At 36.8% G+C, this 24,725-nt stretch overlaps 1 protein-coding gene across 6 annotated transcripts in view; it reads right to left on the reverse strand.

The window, feature by feature from the left end:
- MYO3A (myosin IIIA) overlaps positions 1-24,725 on the reverse strand; it is a 102,042-nt gene that overhangs the window by 56,010 nt on the left and 21,307 nt on the right. For 5 of the 6 annotated variants that reach the window (XM_048951001.1, XM_048950999.1, XM_048951002.1 and 2 more), the window contains 6 exons: positions 19,391-19,495; positions 18,539-18,638; positions 5,689-5,765; positions 4,237-4,382; positions 2,479-2,544; positions 1,916-2,071 (listed from right to left, as the gene is read on the reverse strand). In XM_048951001.1, the coding sequence (XP_048806958.1) occupies positions 1,916-2,071; positions 2,479-2,544; positions 4,237-4,382; positions 5,689-5,765; positions 18,539-18,638; positions 19,391-19,495 (650 nt within the window). The remainder of the gene's footprint in view (positions 1-1,915; positions 2,072-2,478; positions 2,545-4,236; positions 4,383-5,688; positions 5,766-18,538; positions 18,639-19,390; positions 19,496-24,725) is intronic. The other variant, XM_048951003.1, reaches the window with a different exon arrangement.

Below are 24,725 nucleotides of genomic sequence, written 5' to 3' on the forward strand. Positions count from 1 at the left end.
TACTTTTGGAATGACCTACATACATTCACTGCTACAAATAACAATCTTCCAGCAAATGTAATCAATAACATACTTAAGTTGAAGTCATTATATGTACAGTGACAGTAAAATGTGGCTTTTACTTCTAGACCTTCATACTATGTTCAGTGATTTCAGATATGAAAAGATTAGGTTAAATCAATGTAAGTGAGATTTAAATTAGTATCAACCTATTTATTATCATTGTAAACTGCTAAAATTAAAACATTCAGATAATAAATTTTCATTACTTTCAAAAGGAAAATTCTATCTTACTTGGGGAAAGTTTCTGCAGAAATTGCACCTGATCAACTGCAAAGGCTATGTAACTTCATTACATAGTAATATATTCCTTTAAAATCTGGTTCATATAAAGAGCAGTCAGTTAAAAAAAACACAATATCACTGGACAGAGAAAGTCTTAATAGATTCCTCTTCCAGTGCCACTTGATAGCTCTATGCATAAGCAAATTGAGCCTTTTTTTAATGTTTGCATTGCATGGGAAAAGAAAGCTTATGTCATTTACATTATAAAGCAATTACATTAAAAAAAAAAAAAGAAGATTGAAGAATTTTGAAAAACAGAAGGACTTGCTAAACATGTAAAACATGTAAATTATATGAAATTGAGAAAACACAATAAGTAACTGACTTAGAAGCTTTATTTTCAAAAATGATTTAGGCATTGAGAGGACCATTGTCATAAGTTTCATCAAGTTATAAATTCACATTGTTTAGAGATCTTTATTTGTTTTAACACAATTATCCAGGGTTTTATATTTTTGTTATTATTTTTAAGTCTGGAGTATTGTCCAAATGCTCAGCACTGACACCTAAGGAGCTTATTTCAATTCCAGAGTTTTTCTGGATTAAATCAATTCTAAGTGCCGTAAAGAGCGTACAAATTCAGTGTAAGTAAGTCTTAAATTTAGCCATGTGTATAGGTTTTCATAGAAATGCCAGAAAAGAGAAACTGCTACTCATTCTACATCCAATTCCAGAGAGTCCAAGAAAACTTGAAAATAAAAAATTATTTAGAAATATTCTTATTATCCATAAATGACAGTTTATATCAGAAAATTCTCCAGGATCAGTACTGAAGACTGCTATATATGTTGGTACTATAAATATGTGCAAAAGTAAATGTGGCACGCTTTAGTAAGTGTTTCCCATGTAGTTCAAAATGCCTTTTACATTTTATGTTCCATTTAAAAAATGTCTATCATCCTTTACCTTGATGCACAGGAGACACTGCACAAGTAATACATCAATACCAATCTTCTACTACATTCCACAACTGACACATTACTTCAGTGTAGTGGATTTTTTTTCCTAAATAAATTGCTGTATTGAACCAAATCATTTTCAGCTATTTTAAAGGAAAGCCATCAAGTGCTACATGTTTTATGCAGAACCAATACTTTTAAATATTAATGGAAGAAAAAAGGATATTCTAATAAGACATAAGCTTTTTTATAAAATATTTTTAATTTTGCGAAGTCTGATACTATCACTGTTTTCAGTCAGTAGCATCCAGTTCTTGCAGGAACCCGATCAGTTATTTCTAGCATCTTCAGTCAATAATAACCATGGAAATATAAGTGAATTACAAACTCTCATCTCACCTAATCTTTAGTATTCTGAAAGCTAGGATCCTAATCTGCATCTAGAATCAGAGGAAAAAGGGGAGACGCTTCTAAAGATTATCTCATCTCATGTGAATCATAATGCCCTCCACTTGCTATTGGTTTTATAGGAGGCACCCAAAGATTAAACACTGTATTTTTCAGTCAGCTAAAGTTATGAGAGGTGAATCCTTTTCTGAGCACCAGCCATTCAGAAACAGCGCAAGTATAAAGAGACTGCCATAACTGGTCTACTTTTTAGCTATTTTTACCTTGCCTTTTCAGTGACTCCCATTTGTTGATGAACATCAATAAATTCCATAAGTTGTCTTTGTAGCATGTTTTCCTTTCCTTCAATCTGCCTAATAAAATCATGCTGCAAAAGACTAGATACCGTTGGGCGCTTCTCATAGTCTTTAGTTAAGCACCTGTGCTGGCAGAAAAAGCAGATGATCATTCAGGGGTCATTGTTAAGTTTTGACACGCCTGTCTGTAGTTCGCTCATACTGTCATAATAAATACATCCATCTTATTCACAACACTTCAGTACTGAAAACTCTAAGATTTCACAGAATTGATAAGGCCTAGAAATTCAATCATTGATTTTTGAAACTTGAGATCATTTGTTTGCAAATGCTTAACGTAAAAAACAAGTTCCTTACTCATCTACAGTCAAAGGACTCCACCCAAAACACTTCTCATTTTTACAATTGAAGGAAGCAGAACAGAAAATTGTTTACTAACAATATATCTCCATGGAGAATACAATGATATTTTACAAATGACATTTATACATGTTCCATATTCGGTTACAGTGGTGTCAGTTGTTACTCACTTGTTAATGAAGTCATTGAATTCAGATGACCACAGTTCAGGCTGCTGTAGTGTTGGAGGAGGATTCCTGCAAAGGTCAGTGACAATAAGTTAATAAGCTACTCAGCTGCCAAAAACGATGTGTGAAGGCAGGCTGAGTAATGAGTTTTAGAAGGCCACTGAAAAAAGATATTGATTTCCACTGGTAAAAGGAGTATGGGTAGAGGATACAATGCCTCAATGGCTCTTCTGCATTACATAACTAACAAGGAAAAATAGCATGGAGAGGATCTACCAACCATAGCTAAGAATTACTGTACTTTTTTCAATCAAATCAATAAACAGAAATGAAACTAATGACCCATTAATCACTATTCACTTGTAATAGCAGGTCTCTCTTTCCAAGCCTGAAACTATATACTTTAAGACATTTTTAAAAAGAAATTCTATGTAAAGGTTTTCCAGAAGGACTGAATTAATCAGCTTACTGAACAAACTGCAGGAAGAAACTAGCTCATTATTAGCCACGTTTGATTTATCAGGAGATATTCAGAAGGCAAGTGAAGAACTAGATACAGATATACTGTAAATAAAAAATTATTTGTTGTTGATTTAAAGTTTCTTATGCTAGGTACTAATGTCCAAATTGTTTTGAGTCTCCTTCCTTTCAATGAAAAGTGCTATTTCCACTAAGCATACTCACTTAGACAAAAGCAAGTGCCTATAGATGAGGTGACTCCTTTACTGTTAAATCAGTTATCAAAACCGCATTCTTTAAGTGATGCCTAATGTTAACTCTTGAACTTTTGTGTTTTTCTTAATGAAATTAAAAGGCAGTGGATCTTACATTTGTTCCTGGGCAGAGTGTTAGGCACCAAATATCTATAAGCGTATAAGCCAGATGGCTTTTTGAAGGCCTAGATGAAATTACAACAGTTTGATTCTGCTTTTCCCGTAGCAAATAGAGGTGGGAAGAGCATTCATGCTCTGCTTCAGTGCCAAGTCACCCAAGATTTCTTAAACAAGAAAGCAGTTTAAATTAATTTGGGTTACTTGGCTGAAAAGGACCTGGAGCGCTCATATATGCTATGTGGTCTCACATGCTGTGGTACTACAACTGCTGGAATGAAATCCACTGACTGCAGTAAGGTCATTCCCTATATTCTTTGAGACCAATGCTTTTTGAAACACTGGAAGTGGTAATTTGGGTACTTCTACATCCAGCTTCAAAGAAAGCACAAAAGTTGCCAGAGATACTGCCTAAGGACAGCAATACTGCAGCTGGCAGGAACAGCGCAAGCTAATGAAAGGTAAGGGACTAAATGTATGTGAACACTTTGCTTCAAAAGACGTGATAACATTTGAGGACAGCTGTGGTGCCTGTTTGACACACTGACCCACTAAGACTCGGTATTACTACCACAATTCATTTTCAAATATGGCAATACATGAGAACAACATACATGGGACTCGCATGAGTCCAGTGCTTATGTCCTATGCTTGTGTATGTTGGGTAGCAGCAGTCCAAAGGGGAAATTTTCATGGCTTTTTCACAAACGCAGCCACAGTCCTCTCTAAATTTCTCAGGGGCTTTGCATGGTTGTAGCAGAGTCTCAGAAGATACATCTGGACAGAGTACTTCTAACCTCCCGTTAGTATAAATAGTATGAAGGAACTGTATGTACCTTCATAGTCTAAGTTTGAAGAAATGTTAATGGAAATTAATGCTCAATGGAAATAATTCTCAGCCCAGCAAGAATTAAAAACATTAAGATACTACCTTGGTATTTTGAAGAGTGCCCTCATAGGGTGCAAATCAGCAAGTGGTGGATCTCCATCTCCCAGCTCTATTGCAGTAATACCCAGTGACCATGCATCACATCTGGCATCATAGGAGCTATCCAGCTGTTGCTCACAGGCAATCACCTATTAGAGGAAAAGACCTGGTCAGTAACAGGACAGTCAAATATCTGAATTTAAGAGCATACTCATAGATGGGGAAATCTCTTATTGGATAGAGATATTGGATAAAATAAACAGAACTGCTCATATTTTGCAAGTTAAAACTTAGTGCTGCTGAAAAAGCAAAGTGTGACCTAGAGAAAGCAAGTCTTTCGTGAACACAGCCTGTTATCTGATCAGATGTCCCCTGATCTGACTGAAGGTGGCAAATCTTTGGCTTATTCACTTGCAGGTAGAAAACTGCATCCCACTGCTAAGGGAAGAAGCAAGGAACTCAGCAACCCCAAGCTACTTCTCTGTAGATTTATTCCCGAAAAAGAATGAATGGAGTTACTCTGCTCTCTCCATGAAGAACACAAGGAAGAAAGCAAGAGCTGAATTCATTATCTTCCATTGGGTCTTTATTCAGCCAATTTAAGGATAAAGCTAAGTTATCAAGAATGTGGTTTGCCAATGGATTGTGGGAAATGTATTCAGTTTCATATACATTTCAGCTCATTCACAATGCCAGCTGAACAAAGGATTTTTCATCCCTTTACCTAGATCTAAAGGTCTAGACCAATGAGGACAAGCAATGTATATTTATAAGCACATACGCCCATAGAGTAATTTCTGTCCTACAAAGAGATGTACATGTATATATGCACACGTGTTTGTGCAGACACAAATAGCATAAGTACTAAGTATAACACTAAACAGTGTAACTAATTTTTTGTTTCCTGTTCCAGATTAAAGCATGTATTTATATTCTTCAGCTGGAAAAATCCCCAAATACACATAATACATCTTATTTATTCATAATGAACTGTTCATTTCTTGCTGTTGCCTATAAATACATTGTGTTAACGCTTTCCAGATGAAGAAATTCAAAAGTAAAAGCCCCAGTATATACAGTACCACCCTGGGCTCCATCCATCCACAGAGAGATGAGATACTTGGCATAGTTTGCAAATTGGGAAGGTTGGAAAAGATTGCTGGTAGTACTCGCTCCTCCTGAATGAAAATACTGAACTAAGCAATTCAGCTTCCTGCTCCTTCACTCTAACCTTGCAGTTTCAAAGATAAAAAAAACATTTTAAATTAATCCTTGCAACCATTTAAGTAAATAGGTTTAAAACACTTTTTCACCTATCAAAATAGAAATGTCCTTTAGAAGGTCCAGCAGTCAGGAAGAAGAAAGAAAAAAGAAGGAAGAATGGAGAAAGAGCAGAAATACAGAATTTGACAGCTTTCATACCACTGATGAAATACATTGGAACATGAATCTTACCTCTGGAGCCATCCAGAACGGGGTGCCCACAGAGGTGTTCCGGCGGAGCCGAGTGCTGGTCAGCTGAGCAGACACACCTGGAAGAACCAGGGGAAGCTATAATCAGAGCAACTGCTATTTCCATCTGAGACAGTCCCTCTGAACGGTACCATCCCTGTTGTGTCTTGTCATGCCACGATCTCCTCTGCAGGTGTCTTTATTATATTCTTCCAGTTCTCTGCTATAGGCCCAATCCTCAAAGTAATGGAGCACTTCAGCTCAGAGTCTGTGCATTTGTTTCCAGCAACTTCAGTAGGACTGAGATTCAGACCCCAATGAGTATTTCATTAGTAATCTGACTCCATATATTTTGACTGGCTAATTACAGTTTTATATCCTGTTTTAAGAGAGTGGTAAAGCATTTCAGGAGGTTAAAAAAAAAAAAAAAAAAGCACTTTCCTGTACTTTCCCTTGTTTCTTTTTTACTTCTCATGGTCAGTACTGACACTAGACCTCTGTTTCCTTATGTACATATTTCAGGTTAAGAGCTATAAAAGATACTCATCCTCATCTCTTAGCTGTTCCGCCATAAAGACGAAGCAGTAAAATGGTGAAACATCAAAAACACAAAAACAGAAATCTCCCCATTCTTGAAGCAACATCAAATGCCTGCAAATCAGCTTTGCAACATGAGCTGTAGTTTAAGGAATTAACTGTTGCAGGCCAATACTTGGAAACTGGACTCTGAAATCTGAAAATTGCTTATAGTTTTAGACTAAAACACACACTGAAACATCAGGAATTCTAGTGAGCTACTGGTGAACTTCTAGTGAACTTCTGATCTGCCTGCTAACAATTTCCTGCCTTTAAAAATAAAGGTGGTATTGTTTGGAAATACCTCTCGTGTGTGCAGAGAGTACAACGTGTGGAGAAAACAAACCCTTTTCACCAGTAGGTCCTGAACTGTTATGGATTTATGAATCAAAGCTAACTGTGAGGTCCACCAAAGACATATTCTGAAGTTCTGATACAAAAGATGGTAGGAAAGATGCTGTTTTATACTCTCATGTCAACTTTATTCTGATTGGCACTGAAGCTCGTTTATTTTGCCTTCATATATAAACCTATATTCTTTTTGAGAAAATAAAAGGCTTCAGTTTCACTCTGCAAATGCCATTTTATTATCTGAAATGTGAAGCTTCAGTGAGCACCAGTGGCAAGTTTAAACTCTTTGCATTCTCTGGTTTGAATATGCTTGATCTTACCTTCCTGAAAGCTTGGCAGATGGCTCATAACAGGAGCAATTCGTGTCAACTGCCCAGTGAAAATATACTCACTGAATTTTTGTCTGGATAGAATAGGATTGCTTAAGGTTTTTGTTTGCTTGTTTGTTTTTCCATGGAAGTAAATAATCCATTGCAGGCTTGATTTGCTTTTTACTCTCAAGCAAGCGTTCAGCTCAGATTCACAAATTATCTGCATTTGTCAATCACAGAAATGTACATAACTGCTGAAAACAGGGCAGCAAAATCCTGACTCCCAAACCAGCCTGTTCCTTTAAGACAAACTCAACCACTGCCTTTGCTCCCACTACTTTACTCAGGGCTTGAAAAAGCTGAATCTCTTCCTTCTTTCAATGACCACAGAAAGTCCAGCACAGTGTTTGCATCATGGAATGCAGGAAAATATGAGGTTATGTACAAAGTCCATCAACCCTGTTCCAATCTCAGCCAAGCAGGGGCTTTGACGTTGTTTCCTTGTTTTCATTCCTGGCCTTCAGCAAAACATAACATTCAGAAAGCAAGAGGCAAGCACACGTTACCATGGGATTGTTGTAGTGGTACAAAAGGATACCAGTGTGTGATCCTTGCTTTTGAAGGGAGAAGAGGCTACACTCCCCTTCTACATGCTGTGGGAGTCTCCTGTGCTGAGCTCTTTTTTGTAGTCTTGGAATGGGAGCTGGGATTTAGATCTGCAGGCAAAGAAAGGCCCTAGCTGAATTTTTATTATTCCAGTGCCATATTTTGTAAATAATCATAACTTTCTGTGGAGATAAGGAGCAAAATATAAAAGACACATTGATGTGCACAATCTTCTGCCTACACACTTTTTTTTCCTGTTTATTTAATAATTACAGTTCAAAGAGAAGGATTCCCCCCACACTTTTTTGTTGTTGTTGTTGTTTTGTTTTTTTTTTTTCACTTCAGGAAAAAGCTGATTAAATTTGAATTGTTCACTACTACTTTCTTTAGGCTTTTTGTTTGTTTGTCTGTATCCTTTTGCTTTTAGCAGTAAAGTGGCATTTTAGATTAAGGAGTGTAGGTCTTATGACAAATGATATTTCCTTGGGCACTTTCTGTGCATAGGGGAAAGATGATGTAATTCCACACTTAGTAACATTTCTTCCAGCATTTCAGTAACCAGTCAGGCATATAGCTAGCCAGCTTTTTTAAACTCGTTCATTTTCTAACAGTAACATCCTGCTCCTCCCCCATCTACTTTACTACTGCTTTGTTGCAAAGGGAATCAAATATTCTCCTAAGGAAATTTAAAAATACAACCAAAAGCAGTGTTTCAGTACACAGATATTATAAATCTCATGAAAATTAACGGCTTAATAAACAAGTGCATTGGAAGTACCAGTGCACACCAGAGAATCTTTCCTAATGTGCAAAAGAACTGTGCACACAGTTGGAAAGTATATACTTTTTTTATTTTGTTTAAATCAAGCATTAGGTTATGAATAATAAAAAAAGGAAATTAGCAACTTTACATCCTGAGTATTATATACGCCTTTCATTGCAAAAACTGGCATATTAGAGTAACACTGAAAGTAAAGCTACCTACTTATGACCTTACTATTCAATAAAGGAAATATAGGGCAGAAACGAGCTTCCTATTATTATAGGAAAGATTTGTCTCAAAGTTACAGCCAATCTGAGCAGACACTGTTCTGATCTAAATTGAGAGGCTGTACAATACTGTTTTATGATTATGTTCTCTGACAGAAGTATACACATTGTGCTGGCTGATGTTAACGAGGAAATTGTGAGCCCTAGCAAATTCTACTAAATTGACATTTTGCACACAGCAGGAAGACTGCAATTCTTATATGTTATATATACACATATCTGTATATAAAAACTCCAAGGGGCTTACACAATGTGTACCATCATTTGGCTACTACTTCCATAACCATTTGTCATTTGTGCCTTCAGAGTCCATCCTCCTAGCAAAGCAACCCTTTGCAACCCTTTCCTCCTGAAAAAGATTGTGAACCAAATCCTTTCTTGCCCTTCTTGAAGACAGGAGCGACAATAGCTTTCTACTGGTCTTTGGGACCCCCTGATCTCCAAGACCCTACAAAGATTATCAAGAGTGGTCTTGCAGTGACATCAGCCAGCTTCCTCAGCATTCATGGGTGTGGTCCTACAGTTTTTAAATCTAATTTGTTTAAATGCTTGCTAACCTAATCCTCCCACACCAAGGCTAAATTTTCCTTGTTCCGGATTTCCCAACTGGTCTCAAGGACCTGGAATTCCTAAAGATCAGTCTCACAAGTAAAGACCATGAGTATACCTCAACTTCTTTCATGTCCATCATCATCTTATCCACTGTTTTAATGGATTGTCTTGATGCATGTCGTGTTTTAATGATGAAACAGATTACTGTTACTAAGAAAAGGGCAACTGGAAAACTAAACTTTTCGAAACACTCAGGAAAACAAACATTCAAGATGCAAGTCTTCACCTGAAATATGGCATATCCAAAAGCTAACCAAACAGCCATTTGCAACTCCAAAATGATCAAAAGCTTAGTATCTAAGAAGACCATATACATAAGCAGCTTAGGAGACAGAAAAAACACGGTGTCTAATATGAAACTAACAGGTATTAAGTAAATGTGGGATGAAAAAGATGAATTTATTGTATAAAACAAAAAATGTAGGTAGAGACTTAGGGATTTGTGAACTACACCTCTGATGCAGCATGCCAGTGAAGAAATCCCTCATTCTTAAGTGGTACCTTCCTTAAACGTTTTGATTCAGTTTGACTGCCACTTTTGAGACTCAGAAAGGAATTTTCCTCTGTATGACAAGAAAAATGCAGGAGATACTCTCCTTGTTACGTGACACGGTTTACCTGTTAAGATCATCTGGGTTACTAGCAACACCTACGCTGCTGGGACAGGATATCTGAAACACATCAGGACAAAAATACTTCAGTGCAAACTAAGTCATTAGATACAACTTTCAGGTAAAAATGAATCTAGTATACAGCAGGTGAGACAAGAAGGCTTTTAATAACCTCCTCTTAGAATCAAAGAATGGCTTATGTCAGAAGCGACCTTAATGCCTACCCAATTCCAGCCCCAGGACAGGGCTGCTCCCAGCAGACCATGGTGCACAGGGCCCCATCCTATCTGGCCTTGAATGCCTTCAGGTATGGAGGCTTCTCTGAGAAACCTCTTATCCTAATACTCTACGAAACAGATGTGGACAAAGAAAGGTTCCTGAAAAAGCCACAGAACTATGGGAAGAAGGTGGTGTTGAATGAATACTATGTAAAATGTATGTACTATAGTGAAGAGGTGAGTAAATGCAATGACTGCTCAGAATCCTGAGTAGCAATTATGGAGCAAAAATAAAATGACATAGAAAGGACAAGAATTTATCTGACTTATAAAGAAAGGTCAGACAACCTTCTAGCAATCTTGAATTACACCAAGGACTACTGGTTTCAGGGCTACTGTAGACAATTCATTACTATTCCATTTCAATCACTGCATTTACTTTCATACTTAAGAACTGAATAACAAAGCATTCAAAGCTCAGAGCAAATATCCTTTGGGCCAAAACTCAGGTTCAATAAATTCTAGAGCCTCACCTAAAAAAAGGAGCATTGCAGCATGCTTCCTAACCAGCCCCTCTTGCCACTCTCACACGCAAAATGGTCTGGGCTGGCTGGGTAAAGAAATCAAGAGGTGAATTTTGTGACCCTTGAGAAAACTAAGAGGAAGTCTTTGCTGGCCAGAAAGTGCTATTTTCTTGCTTCATTTGTCTCTGGCATTAGACAGTAGCTTTCTGTGTCAAACTTCTCTAATGTGTAAGCCATCAGTGACATCTTTATGTAAATTTGGAGGAGAAAAAAAAAATCAACATATAAAAGACCAAGTGAAGAGCTTATCCTGCATACAGCAGTTGGGCACATGATTTCTTTTTGTTGTTACTGGACAACACAAAGGTTTTCATTCACATGTGGCTCACACAAAAAGTTTCTGAGGACTAAGCCTTCAACAAAGAATTAAACATTTAACAAAGAAAACGTTCCACAGCTCAAGTCAACGCAATCCATCTTATCCCTGCTAACCCTGGTTTGAAAAATTTGGAATTACTACTTTGATTGGGTTCAAAACAGTTTGACACGCTGTTCATGTAGAAAGCTTTCTTCAAAGGTGTTTTTTTTTTTTTTTAAACTTTTAACTGTCATATTCCTTAGTAAATGCTTTTTAGAAGTAACATGTGAATGTCCTGCTATATGGTATGCAGAAATGACAACACAATAATAGCCTATTTTTGATTTGAATCAGTGAAGCAGACAGCTCTATTATGGATGCATGCTAGAATGACTAAGGCAAATACAAGTCTTTTTATGACTCATTGCTTCAAGTAAACAAAAGGCAGAAACAAGTATTTTTGAATAGTTTCAAATAAAATTATTTTAATTAATTGTTTCATTTTTGCAGAATGATTCATACAGCATTTATAGCTCAAGCAGTGCAAGAAAAAGGAGATGCAAGGTATTCTGACTACTTCAGAATAAGCGATCTATAGAAGTCTGGAAAACTACTCAAGGTCATTCTCTTCAACATCAGCAGGACATGAAAAGTTGGAAATTATGTTAATATATTAACAAGGACAGGGATTAAACTGTCCTTCCCCCAAACGACCCAGTGCTCCACCTTGGATTATTCACATCTGACTTTTCAACCTATTCACTGAACACAAAGTGGCTCTGGACTTGTAGCCTGCCCTGCACTGCATGCATTTGCAGCAGAGTGCTGTGAGCCTTCTCTTCCACTGTAATGCCATGTATCTCACAAGGCTTGTCAGACTGATCTGTCATCAGTCAACATACTACATCTGCGGTGGTTCTGTCCCCAAACTCTGACCCAGGACTTCTGAGGCTTTCACCACAGGACTAGCAGAAAGCTCCCTTGTGCATCAGGAAATCAGTAATTAAAACAGATGAAACTCTTCAGATGGAGTCTTATCATGGGCTCATTAATTACTTTGAGATTGGCTGGCTATTTTGGACATACTTTACAGTGTAACTGATTTTACTATTCTTGCTTTGTCATTATAATAGCTACTGGCTCATGTACACTTCAAAAACTTAGCCTGTTTAATATAGTTACTGAATTTCAAAGATTTTACCTGTATTTCTGTATCAAAATAGGCATGAGTATCATACAACAAAATAACAAAAACACCTATGCATTCTAACTCACATTGATCAATTGTTGCTGAACACTAAAAGTACTAAAGCATTACCAATATTCCATGACCCACAAGGAAGAAGTAGCACAATAGTACTGAGTTACAACAGAGAATGTTGGCAGAATTAGTACAAGCTTGTCCTAGTAGGAAAAAAATAACCAAGACATTTAATTCATGAACTAAACTGAATTACAAAACAAACATAATACCTTCATTTTGCATTACTTAGATGAAACTAGGTATGTATTTTAAAGTAAAAGTAGTTAATAAAAATTACACTACAAAAAAGACAGCGTACCACAGTTGGCTTGTTTCACAGAACCGAAATTTCGAATAACAAGGTGACTGTCCAGAAATGTCAGCTTCAGATTTTCTCGACTTATAACTTTGGATGACTTCAAATGGCTTTAAAAGAAGAACGATCGTTCTCTCCATTATAATAATAAATAATAACCCTACTACACTCCAAACACAAAAACTAACCTCTGTCTATCTGGAGTTTCCAAACTACACGGAGGAAATAGTTCAAGTATTAATCAAAGTAACCTCAGTTCTTGATATGTCTAAATAACTAATAGCATCTTTTCCCCATTCCACTTTTTCCCCAATGAGTCACACTCAAGTTAAATCTACCATTAGGCTAATCTGTCAGGCTACTATACAGCATGATAAAACTGTGTCAGCTACATGCACAGCATGATATCTGAAACTGAGTTTGGAATACCAAGACAATATTCGCACACTGCTTTTAAATGCAAAACTTCTAATATTTGAAATAGTTCTCATAAAAGCAGAAAAACGCAAACAAAATGTCTGAAATACAAAAATCATCTTCACTATATATATATATATATTCACTCAATTTATAACATTTTAAAGATCCAATAGATGTTTTAATAATAGAAATTGCAATCGCTTTATCCATACTACTAAAGGAGCCCTTGAAGTCATTATACTATTAGCTACATGCAAAACAGTTTGTAATTTTCCACCATCTGCCAGCAGCAGTGAGATTCCATTACCTTCTTTCCATGTCTTCTACTGGAACCCGATTTACCTGTAGCAAACATTGGAACTTTCCTATGTATTGCTTACCCAGAGACTTCAGTGAGGGAGATTTTTAGATAGCATTAATGAAATGCCTAAGAAACTGAAAATAGAGACTGCCAAATCACTTGACATCACCTTTCCCACTATGTCAATACTAGGCGAGCTGGGACAGTGACTGGATCTCTTGTAGTCAGAAATAAGCATAAAATTCAAAGCATGAGATTTAACAGATCTGCCAGCATTTGATTTTCCTTATGGGAACGTGGTTATCTCTAATATCGATCTAAACATCTGACTTTTTTCTCCACTTCCTCTGACTCCTTTTCAATGCACTTTCATGGTAATAACTTCAACAGTCTAATTATGTGGTATGAAAGGGTATTTTCATGAGTTGCATGGAAGCACATGGTCTTCAGCAAGGAGCAGCAGTGTTGAAAAACTAAGTGGTAAAGCACAATTTACACGTTATTTTCTGACCATTTCCAAGGCAACAGTGGCTCATCCCGAGATACTTCTAGTCTGTGATAGCAGACTTCAGCAGCCCCAGAGAAATGTAAGCTACTTGTGCTTTCGTTCAAGACCATCAGCCTGCAAGGTCAAATCTCAAAAATACAGCTGATGAGGAATTTTCCATCAGCATTGTACTCTTCTCTTTTTAGCTAAAAGAATCACTTCCACGTGACTTAGATGTTTCAGAACTTTTGGGGGAAGAATGGCTCTTTCCTCACATGCAATTCCCCTCTGCCTAGCTCGATGACAGAAAGCTGTGAAATCGAGGATGCTCTTCTTTCAAAAACATGTAAGCATTAAAAGCTCTGACTTACAAGCTCCCAAGCTAACAAAGAGAATATTTCAGAATCATATTAAATCTTTCAAAGTGAAATTGTACCAGGGCTCTGTCAGAGTAAAATTAAAATAACAATGATGATAATAATACAGCTAAGTTTTTCTTCCATTTTGGAACAGCACATTATTGACATATCAGAATTTCCAGAGGAACCTGAATTCTATCTTAGTCTAATATTATTTCATATGTGGAAGGCCTCCTTCAGAATCCTGATTTCAAGAAAACAACCCTAATTAACAGAGTCTATTCAAATAAACAAGTATTTGTCAGTATACGTAGATGCTACGCATACAGCTTTCCATTACATTGGCCACACATTATAAGATGTGGATGAATATATGAATTTTTACTACAGATGAGGTGTGTTATGCATGCAAGTGACTTCAGGCCATTTTTTTGACTGGTGAAAGAAGGTCAAGCACTGAAAGATATTCAGGCAGTAAAAGTCACAAGACTTTCAATGTTACCTAGCATTTAATTAATTTGAATTTATTTGCTAGAACTTTCTGAAAAAAAATACTAAGTACTTATCTGCATATACAGTGATTAAAATTTATTGAATCCACTGCAAACGACCAGAAAACTGAGATTTGCATATGAAGGACTTCCAAAAAGTGAGAGCAAAAATATTCCCTGCATAGAAAAGTAATGAGCAAGTGTAAGAATAATTAAGAATATTTGTAAGAAGGGAACTCAATTCATACCTTGCCTGTCTCCAATTACTTCAATTTAATATATTCAATGGCTTTCATCCTTTGAATTCTTAGAAGAGATTTATTTTAATGTAGAAAAGTGTGCTTTTCTATCAGGTTTCTATCATATACTTAATACATAGCAGCTACACTTGAGAAAAGATCAGTTATTTAATATTTGCATCAGTGCTGCAGAGGCAAACTTGGAGCAGTTGTTGACATTCTTAGGTGTAACATCCTTCCCAGAGGTCTTCCTGCAGAACAGCCAAACAGCTAATTCTCACAGATGTTTAGGTGGCTAGATTGCCTCCAGTCAACCTTCTTCTCTCACAGAGAAAAATACAGGCTGTATAACATATTTAGGATTTTTAATTCAGGGACTGAAACCATGACCATGGGATTGGCCTAGTGATGATCCCCTTAGGTACTTCTCATTCTCTGTAGTCAAAAAGAATGATTTTGTTTATCTCTGCTGATCTAAGTTATTGTACTGCATTGTTGTGCAGGGAGAGGATGCTTCCCTGGTAACAGTATTTCAAACTTCGGAGTTGAGCAATTTAAACTAAAAGGTCTGTTTGATGACTCTTTGACAAGCAATTTAGCTCCAGAAGCATCAGTATAGAGATATTATAAACTCTTCCTTGATTTGATCATTAATTCACTAGTTGGGACTGTTTCCAAGATATGGGAATATTAATAGAGTAAGTTCTATACAGATTAAACATTATTGCAGCAGAATTTTGAACAAAAGCAAAAATTACCCTGATAACAATCCGCTTGAGGCAATGCCATGGTATTATTTCATAGTCTTTCTCATCTTATTAACTATCAATACCATTATGAAAGGCAAACAAACAGCTATGACTGTTCTAAGTTTGTTATAATTTAAGATTTTGGGAAAGCTTTCCCACAAGATTTTTTGCATTCCATCAAGCAACTCAGTTTCTCAGTGTTTTAGATCTCCGTTTTGTAGCTAGAAATTATAGTAACTTAATTCCTTGTACAGTGTTGCAAAGTCATCCATTACATGTCCTGCAATGTTCAGAAACCATGGTCACAGCACAGCCTATGACAAAATGGCCAGAAGGCAATGTCCACAAATTGTGTTACTTGAAAACTGGGTTACAAAATTAAGCTTCTAGAAAGTCAATACTGGTGTGCAAGAAAGGAGTCCCAGTTGTGATACACTACATAAGCAAAGTTCAGAGTACAAAAAGACCAAAAAAAAGAAGTAATTCTCAAAGACTTCAATGACTTAATTCATTGAATGCTACCTGTTTTATCAGTTGCAACTCTAAAAGGCTCCTGAAGGCTTCAGAAAGAAAACGTGACACAATGACAAAAATACAATATGACCATTCAACACATAGAGTTGGAGAATATGTCCTTTTCGGTACTGTGTTTTGTAAGGCACTTCACTGGTCAGTTTTCCTGATATAGGTTTTATATATCTGTTTATAAACAAACCATATAAAAAAAAAAAACATAAAAAGTATGAGGAACTGAGACCAAAGGGTTCTTCAGGATCATCTCAACATCCACCAGCATATAGGAAACAGTACAGCCAAAATTATCTTAAAGGCTCATTTTCTCTCTCAAGTGTACTTGCTTGTTAAAGAAGTCCATAACCTACTGTTTTCTCTCCCTTCTACACAGTGGAAAACCTATGTACATGCTAGAAAGGTCTGTGTGATTGTGTGGTTGGTTTTGTTTGTTTTGTTTGCTTGTATGTTTGGCCCCATGTAATAATTGTTCAACCTAAAAGAAAAGTTTAGTTTCCACTGAGTATCTACAAGGAGAGAAAGAAAGAGATTGTGTCAGTGTGGCTATATCATAGTGTAGCTGGTAGATTCACAGGTGTATTTAGTAAAAATAAAAAACTGGCAAAGAACTTCAGTCCTTGATCCAATAAGTGTTTATGCGTCAGAGTCTGTATCAACATGAGAGATTTTATCAAATCACATTCTTGGCTAAAAAGTACTCTTGGAATCTGATTAACGTTGGCTTAAATCCTCTTAAGTAGAATACACAAATCTCCCAAATCCCATCTGAATACTTTAAACATCAACCTGAAGGGTGACTAGTATGTTTTCTTGGATGATTTTGTGAAGACTGCATATTTTTTTTCCCCATCTGAAACTATGCATTAGTAGCTGCAGATTGGCTTGAAGGGGGTAGGGGGAAGAGGCTAGAATATCTAATTTAGGGTGCAGTTCCTACATTCCCTTGGAAGGACTACTAGCCCCCTGTTCAACCCACGTAAACACATCAACTTGTTTTTTGAACACTTTCTCATCTGTTTTGACATCTTAATTTTTCTCACAAGATTTTAAGATTATTTTTCAATTACAGCCCTAGTAATAGATTGTAGTAACTGGGGAAGTCCTCACCCCTAGAGCTTGTACATTATGGCATCCGCATAAGTGAATTAATTTTCAGAAGCATTGATCCTCCACAGCTCTAATTACCTTCAGCACCTTAGAAAATAGCATTCATGACACATTAAAAACCCGTGGGTAAAAATATTGATTTTGCCTCACATTAAACTTTCAGACAGTCATAAAATACTAGTAAGCATATGGTAGATAACACTGTAGATCTGGAGGCTTTGTAAATGAAAATTTTGTCTGAAGAATAAAAAAAATTGAATGTAAACACATACATTTTCAGAATTACTAACCCTAATAATTGTGGGGTTTCTTGTGTGTGTGAAGTAAGAGAGTTGTACAATCTGTCGTACAGTCTACTGGCAGGAAGACACTACAGTAATGAAAGTTAAAATCCCATGATTAATTTAAACAGTTATGTATCAGTTGAATAAATCTTATCAACATGATAGGAGGGTAAAGGAAAATGAAGATTTTCCATCTGAATGGAATCATGATGTTTACAAATCAACTGCTGTGCTATCAAGTAGTGACTTATAAATTAATTTAATCATTAGAAGACAGCGTGCTACCAGAAAATAACAGTTCACAATTACAAGCATTGCAAATTTTCACTTCCCCCATTACATAAAACAACAGTCAGTAAATGTTTAAGGAAAATCACTGTGCTATGGTTGCATTATTTACATATTTCACTGCTTCTTACCTTCACGTGGTAAAACTAGATGACAGCATTCAAGAATCACTTAAGATCTAACAGACTTGATCAGAGCCTTTTAAATGATGTCTTAGGTTTAGACTTGCCAACCAATAATCTGTTACTCTTCACAGAATCTGGAAAGTGGGAATTACCTACACAACATATTCCCCTTTGCTGCCTTCAAGAAGTACCTCTCGTTTTATTTCAAACCAAACTAATGAAGTACATCAGACTGAGATGGAACTCTCCTATTTTTCACATTTTCTGCGAAGTTTTAAGCCTCTTCTGGTACAAAAGAAGGCTACTGACTATCAGCTTCTACTTTCACTGAACCAGCTCGCAGTCGGGAAGATCTAAACACAAACCTTTCTTTGAACCTTATTAACTTGTTTTGCCACTTCACTTACTGTGTCTGCCCCGAAGCATTTGACACTAACACCATGTTAAAACTTCTACTCTTTAGCCATTAGTAAAATGCATTTAAATCCCAAAGCTGTAAAAAAACACCGAGTCATTGAATATTTTATATCTGTCAAGTTAAAAAGTGACTTTGATTATCCAAGTGATTTTAAATAAGATATTTTAAATCTTAATAATAAGTTAATATATTTCATCTTTTCTGATTTGTTTCTGCTACTTTATTTTCCATTCTTCAGATGCACAGCATTGGTTGTATATATAAATAAGGCTACATACCAAAATCCACAAGCTTGACTCCTCCTTCAGTAGTCAAAAGGATATTATTTCCTTTAATATCACGGTGGATAGTTTTGTTTTCATGCAAATGCTGAAGTCCCTGGAAAATGAGATGTAAACATGATTTTTTGCTAAAAGCTCTATGCTTTGTATTGCATTTGCAGAAACAGAAAAATCAGACAAGTATGAAAAACTAAGAAAAACGTATATTTTAATCAAAAACCAGAGATGCCATTCTTTCTGGGAAGATACTTTGCACACTATGAGGAATTTATACCTTTTAATTGATTGACATTATGTCAAAAAAGAAACTTCAAGATAATAGAAGAAAAAAAGCACTATAAGTCCATGCTATATATTACACCTTTAGATCTCAAAAAAAAAAAAAAAAACAACCTGCTAAAGCCTCTCAATGAATCCACAGTGGAAAGTCAAATTCCAGTTAAAGACAACAAGAAAGGAAGATACTTGATTTTGATTAGCCAAATTTTTTGAGCATTTGAATTCACTGGATCTGATGGCCATTTTGCTATAAAAAGAACTTGGAACCTGACATAAGAAGTTGAATAGTATTTTGGGTGTACTTTTGCAATTTCTCAAAATAAAATAAATTTTTATGCAGAACTATATTTACTGAAGAAATAAATCAATATTCAGAAATCAATTTCCATTCTCTTAATAATGAAACAGATGATTTCTTCTTTACCTTGCTTGTTCAAAAAACTGTCTGAATTACACATTTCATTACATGCTGCCTTAATATGCTGTATTAGAGGATAAATGATTTTCATTCATTAAAAAAAAACTCATTTATTGAATATTGACTGTCCTTTCGCTGAGAGCTTATCTTACCATCAGAGCTTCGTGTAAGATGTAAGCAATTATAAGTTCATTCATTCTTTCACCCCTCTTCAGAAATCCTTTCACAAGATCAGTCACAGATCCACCATTGCACAGCTGCAAAAGATTACACGAACATAAAAAGGAATTAAGAAGTGTTGGAGCACCCACCTGGTTTTAGTTTACAGTAGTTTTTGTATTTGTACCTGAATGAGCTCCTTATTTGCAAACCACAAATTTATTCATGTCTACTATTTTTAGCAACAACAAAATCAGCAACTTGTGCTATTTTTCCCCACTACTTTCTGCATTTAATTTTTCTTGCCCAAATGCAGTCTATTTCTTTGTTTTCCTATATAAATGATTGCCTGTCGCTGAAATGGAATTAGCTTATAGAGCAATAAATTTGCTGTGAAAGCATGTTCTGTGGGGCACTAATTGCTTCTTGCATTCATCATGTGGAACTCATCAGCAATGTGGATTATTACAGCATCAATTCTCAGGTATGAAAGCTAAATACAATGTGAAATGGACTTCAGCCTTCAGAAGACAGGAGGCACAGACACTCCCCTGATAGAAGAGTCTCACAAGCAAAACTTGCCTGCCAAGTGGCGCTTAACTTACAGTGTAGAAAAATGTTATATGCAAGGGCCAGGCTTCATGAAATACAATGAAGGTGTGATGGAAAGCTCATTTTTCACTGAAACAGGGTGGACCATGGATGTAAGACAAATCATAGCCCCTGCAGCATCAACCCTGTCAGCTCCAGATGAAGAAAGCCACAACCTACTGTTGGCAGTCCTTTTTTTTGCCTAAGTCTTGTTAGATTACAGGCCTTGCTCTCTAAAATGATTATCAAGCACACATTATCAGCAAATCAGATTACACTGCAACATTTCATATGTCCATTTTTACCTCTCAACAGTTTTCAGTAGGAACAAGCAACAACGTAACTTTTCTTTGTCTGTAGCAATTAAGTACCTGCACAGATGAAATCAGTATTTAAACCCTTATCTATAAAGATGCTTACTCTGCACCACCTACCATACTCACTGACTGAAGAGCCATCACCCTTCACACGATTAGCTGCTTCCAATAAGAAAGTGAAACAAACTCTATGTTTTACACTGCATTATCTGTATTTACAATGTATTATTTGGTAGCTTTTATATGAAAATAAACATCTACATAAGACATTTTACCAAGGCAGTACAACAGTGACTCCTTTTGAGTGCAAGTACAGTCGTCTATTCAAGTTGATGGCACAGTATATCAATGAAACCTTTCAACTGCAGAACACAAACATCAGGTACTTTCAAGATTTTTTTAATCTGTTCTTCTATACCTCTACATATTTCCTGTGTAGCAACTACAAAAACCAACCAACCAAAAACAAATCAAACCAAAGCAACGTAAAAAAAAAACCAACAACCCTTGCACTTTGCAGCAATAAGCACAGTACAGCCCTTTGCACACAAACAAAAGGATAATTTTCTGACTGCTGTAGGAACCGCTCAGTTACATTGAATTAGAACAGCATGAACACCTACACAAACACCATGCAGTACATAGGTCTGGCTGCAAAGAGGTTTCCCCTGCCAGCTCAGTGAACACTCTGGTCTCATAGTTGTTGAGCTGTATGGCAGTAATCTTGGTACTCACTCAATCTCGCTACTAACTTTATTGTGACAATAAACATGCTTACAGAAGAGAAAAACTCATACACTTAAATGACGAGATTATGAGCTTTGTGGGATCAGGGTCAGACTCCCAAACAGGATTGAATTTACTGTCTTCAGCCATTCTGGTACTCTTCACTATCCAGCATGCAAATTTTGCTTCACATGGATAGATCTTCTGTTTTGGTTACAGAACTTGATATCTGAGAGCGTTTCTGTTCAAGGTAAAGAAAACTAACCCAGAAAGGCATATATCCTCTCTGTATGAGAGAGAAAGAAAAACATATCTCAGAACGCACCTTCTTCTGTACTTAGGCACTAAATAATGCTGAATTTAATTGCCTGGGAAAACCATGTTTATTTTTACTTTCTTAAATATGTTGCTTTAACTAATTTTTCTATTTCTCCTGTAAGCTATAAGTACCTGTTATAAGATAACTATCCATTTTATTAGATACTAAAACTAGTAATCTTGGGTCATAGCAAAATTGAAACTTGGTATGCAAAAGCTCACCTGAGAAGGCCTTGAACAGAAAAACAAAAGCCGCCCACATCCCAGTGGGTGATCCCATCTGCAATGATTTAAAGGCAGAGCAGCATTTAGGCAGAGGTCAGCTCAGGATCTCACAGACCTGCTTTCTTGCATGTACAAGGCAAATGTGTTTTTACTACTTCTTTCTCAGAAATCTGTAGTTTACCAAAATCAGACAATTTGTATTTTTCTGACCACTACAATAGGAGGGTGAGGGGAAAAAAAAAACAACCCAGAAGATAGAATGGAAACAGCTAAAAGGAAGAAAAGGGATTATGAAAACACAAACCACAATTAGAAAAGGAGATTATGGCCTACACCGTATCTGTGTGCTCTAAGACGCGTAGGGTGGGGAGGGGGGGATGATGACGACAAAGATGACACGGGTTGGCATTAACCCTGTTCTATTTTCCTACAGGCCAAACAAATCCATGTAAAACACTGCCACCCGTCTCATTTATTGTTTTTACTGCCTATTTTTGCAGGCAAAGGTGCCACATGTTGCTGCAGCCATGCATGCAGCTACACATACATACATGCAAAGGTCAAACAGCAATTCTTTTTCCTGACTAAGGCTATCAAATTGCATGTGCTTTCAACACAAGCTTACCACAAACGCAGAAGAAAGTCTCTCTCAGAAAAAGCCAGGTTCCACTCTCCTATTTCAAAGCAGAGGCTACAGAAAGATACTGCTTAATACAGTTCTGGACCCTTAGAAACATTGAGCAAAATCTGGACCATGGCACAAAAACTTAAAATAACAATAATAATTAAAAAAGAAAATGTGATTCAGATCTCGTAATCCTTCAATAAGACTGTGGGATAAATATTATTTATTAGTACAGTCAAACTGGAAGTTTTCTGGGCTGCTAAGAATAATGCAGCTTTAAATTACAAGCTCTGCAGTTTCTTAGTAGCACACCGTGCACAGCAAAACCTGTGCAAACTCTTACCAAGGCTGCTGTGTTTGAATGTAGCCAACTGCAATGCTTGTACAACAAGGAATCATGGAGGCAACAAAGACGTTTTTCAATGTTCATTCTTCTTTCCTGTGAAGCATCTAGAGGATAGAGGTGCTGGTAGCTATTGTACGAATACACAGCCAAATGGTTCATGTCACGATTCCACATCATTTGTTAAAATCTCTTCCAAATACCCTGATGGAGGGTGCTATAAGCATAAACAAGAAAAGCAGAGAACTCAGGTAGCAGGTATACAGAGAAGCTAAGTGCCTACCTCAGGTGTGCGGCAGGGCAGCTTTTAAAGGTAATGACCAAACTGATACAACTGAGACATGGGCTTTTCTGGGAGAACAGAGTAATAATTCTATTTATCTCTCCCACACATTCTCCGATAAGCACCGATATTTACTGTGTTTTGTATCAGTTTTGTAAGACCTACATTAAGCATCCAGTAATACCCAGAGGAGAACTGGATATAGGAGAAGTATTAGTGGCATTTGTTAGCTCTTAAGTAGTTGAAACATAATTTGAATTGACTTTCTCAGTTCAGTGCTGGGATACCAGAAATACTCTGGTACTTGAAATGCTTGCAAGAAAAAAGTCAAGTGGGTTCTTCAGTTTGATCTGTTTTCAGGAAGTCTCCAAAGGTTACATTTTCCCAATAAAAGGTAGAAAAAAATACTTTTCAATAGTTGAATAAAATTAGTTTAAAGAGACAGACTCTATCAAAGTGAGAAATGGCAAGAGAAAATATTAGTGATCCTCCAGCAGGCAAACTATTTAGAAATGTCATCTTGATAAATTTGTACATGAGTAATTTCCATCCATTTAAAGTTTGTCACTTCTTCTACTGTTTCCTCTTGACACACAGGTATTTTCAGTAACTGGCACTATTTTCAGGGCCCACTCTGATAGAATGTTACTATTATCTGCATACGAAAGCAACTAAAGAGATGTAAAATGAAATCTTTGGGCTACGGAAAAGGGGGGTGGAGAAGACAGAGACAGATGAATCCTAGAGGTACGCAGCAAAAGGATGAGAGGCAACAGTCACCAGATGCAAGATGGTGGATTCTTGGACACAAAGGAAGTATTTTTCCTACTGAGAGTGGTTAAGCTTTAGAAGACCTTGCTAAGCAAGCCTACACTATCTAGGTCCTTGGAGATATTCAAAACATGAATGGAAAAGACCTTGGGCAAACTTGTAACATTAATCATCTTTGAGGAGGGAGGTGTGGGCCCAATAATCTCCAAAGGTCCCTTTGAAGCTGTATTTTTCTCTAGCTAGTAATATTTGGATTTAAAAATACTCAGTCCTTAATTTGAACATTTGGACACCAAGGGAAAAGGACTGAGGAATTCTTGCACACTGAAACCAGAAGGAAGAATTTGAAAGGAGGCTTGATCCATCTGAAAATGCCCTTATGACTTCCACAGGGGTTCTGAAGGGCTCCTCCCTTACAATTTCCTGGCAGGCAAAAGGCAAAGACTCATCCTGGGATAATACAGTCCTCCACCCACCCATCTGACACAACCTTGTGCTGCTGTATTTGAGCTATTAGTATGCAAAACTATCTTCTGCAATAGATTTATAAAATAGCATGATTCTAAGACACGTCAGTTGAAATTGCCATCACAGTCATGCAGGTGCTCTTTAAAGATCTTACTCACTCTTCATCTGACTCAGCTGATACATTTCTGTGTTCAGCTCTTCTCGATTCTGAAGCCCATTGAATAATGATTCAGCAGCAGCGTCATGTTTAAGAGAACTATTAGTCACACTTCTGTAAGGTCTGTTACAGCCTTCAATCACCCAACTGCTCCTCATGTAAGCACCCGTGCTAAGCTGCCAGGTGACATCTGCTTGCATCCTGCAGTTGTGAAGGCACTTTCATCTTACTTCACTAGCTTGGATTTGAACAACTAGTGCTACTACTTCCCTTATCTTCACAGGCTGCACAGATATCATGTAACAGATTGCATATGCACAGCTTAAGCCACGCACAAATCACAGTTGTGAAAAAGTAGCATTGTGGGAGAAAGGGGGACTCCAAGACACAATCTAGATCACTGTATTTGCACTGAGTGGGGATCCAGCATCTTTGGGTGGTCTTCAGCAGATACTTGTTTAACCTACTCCCAAAAATCTCCCAGTGAAGGTAACTCCAGCTTAA

The sequence above is a fragment of the Lagopus muta genome, chromosome 7, assembly GCF_023343835.1.
Source record: "Lagopus muta isolate bLagMut1 chromosome 7, bLagMut1 primary, whole genome shotgun sequence".
NCBI lineage: Eukaryota > Metazoa > Chordata > Aves > Galliformes > Phasianidae > Lagopus > Lagopus muta.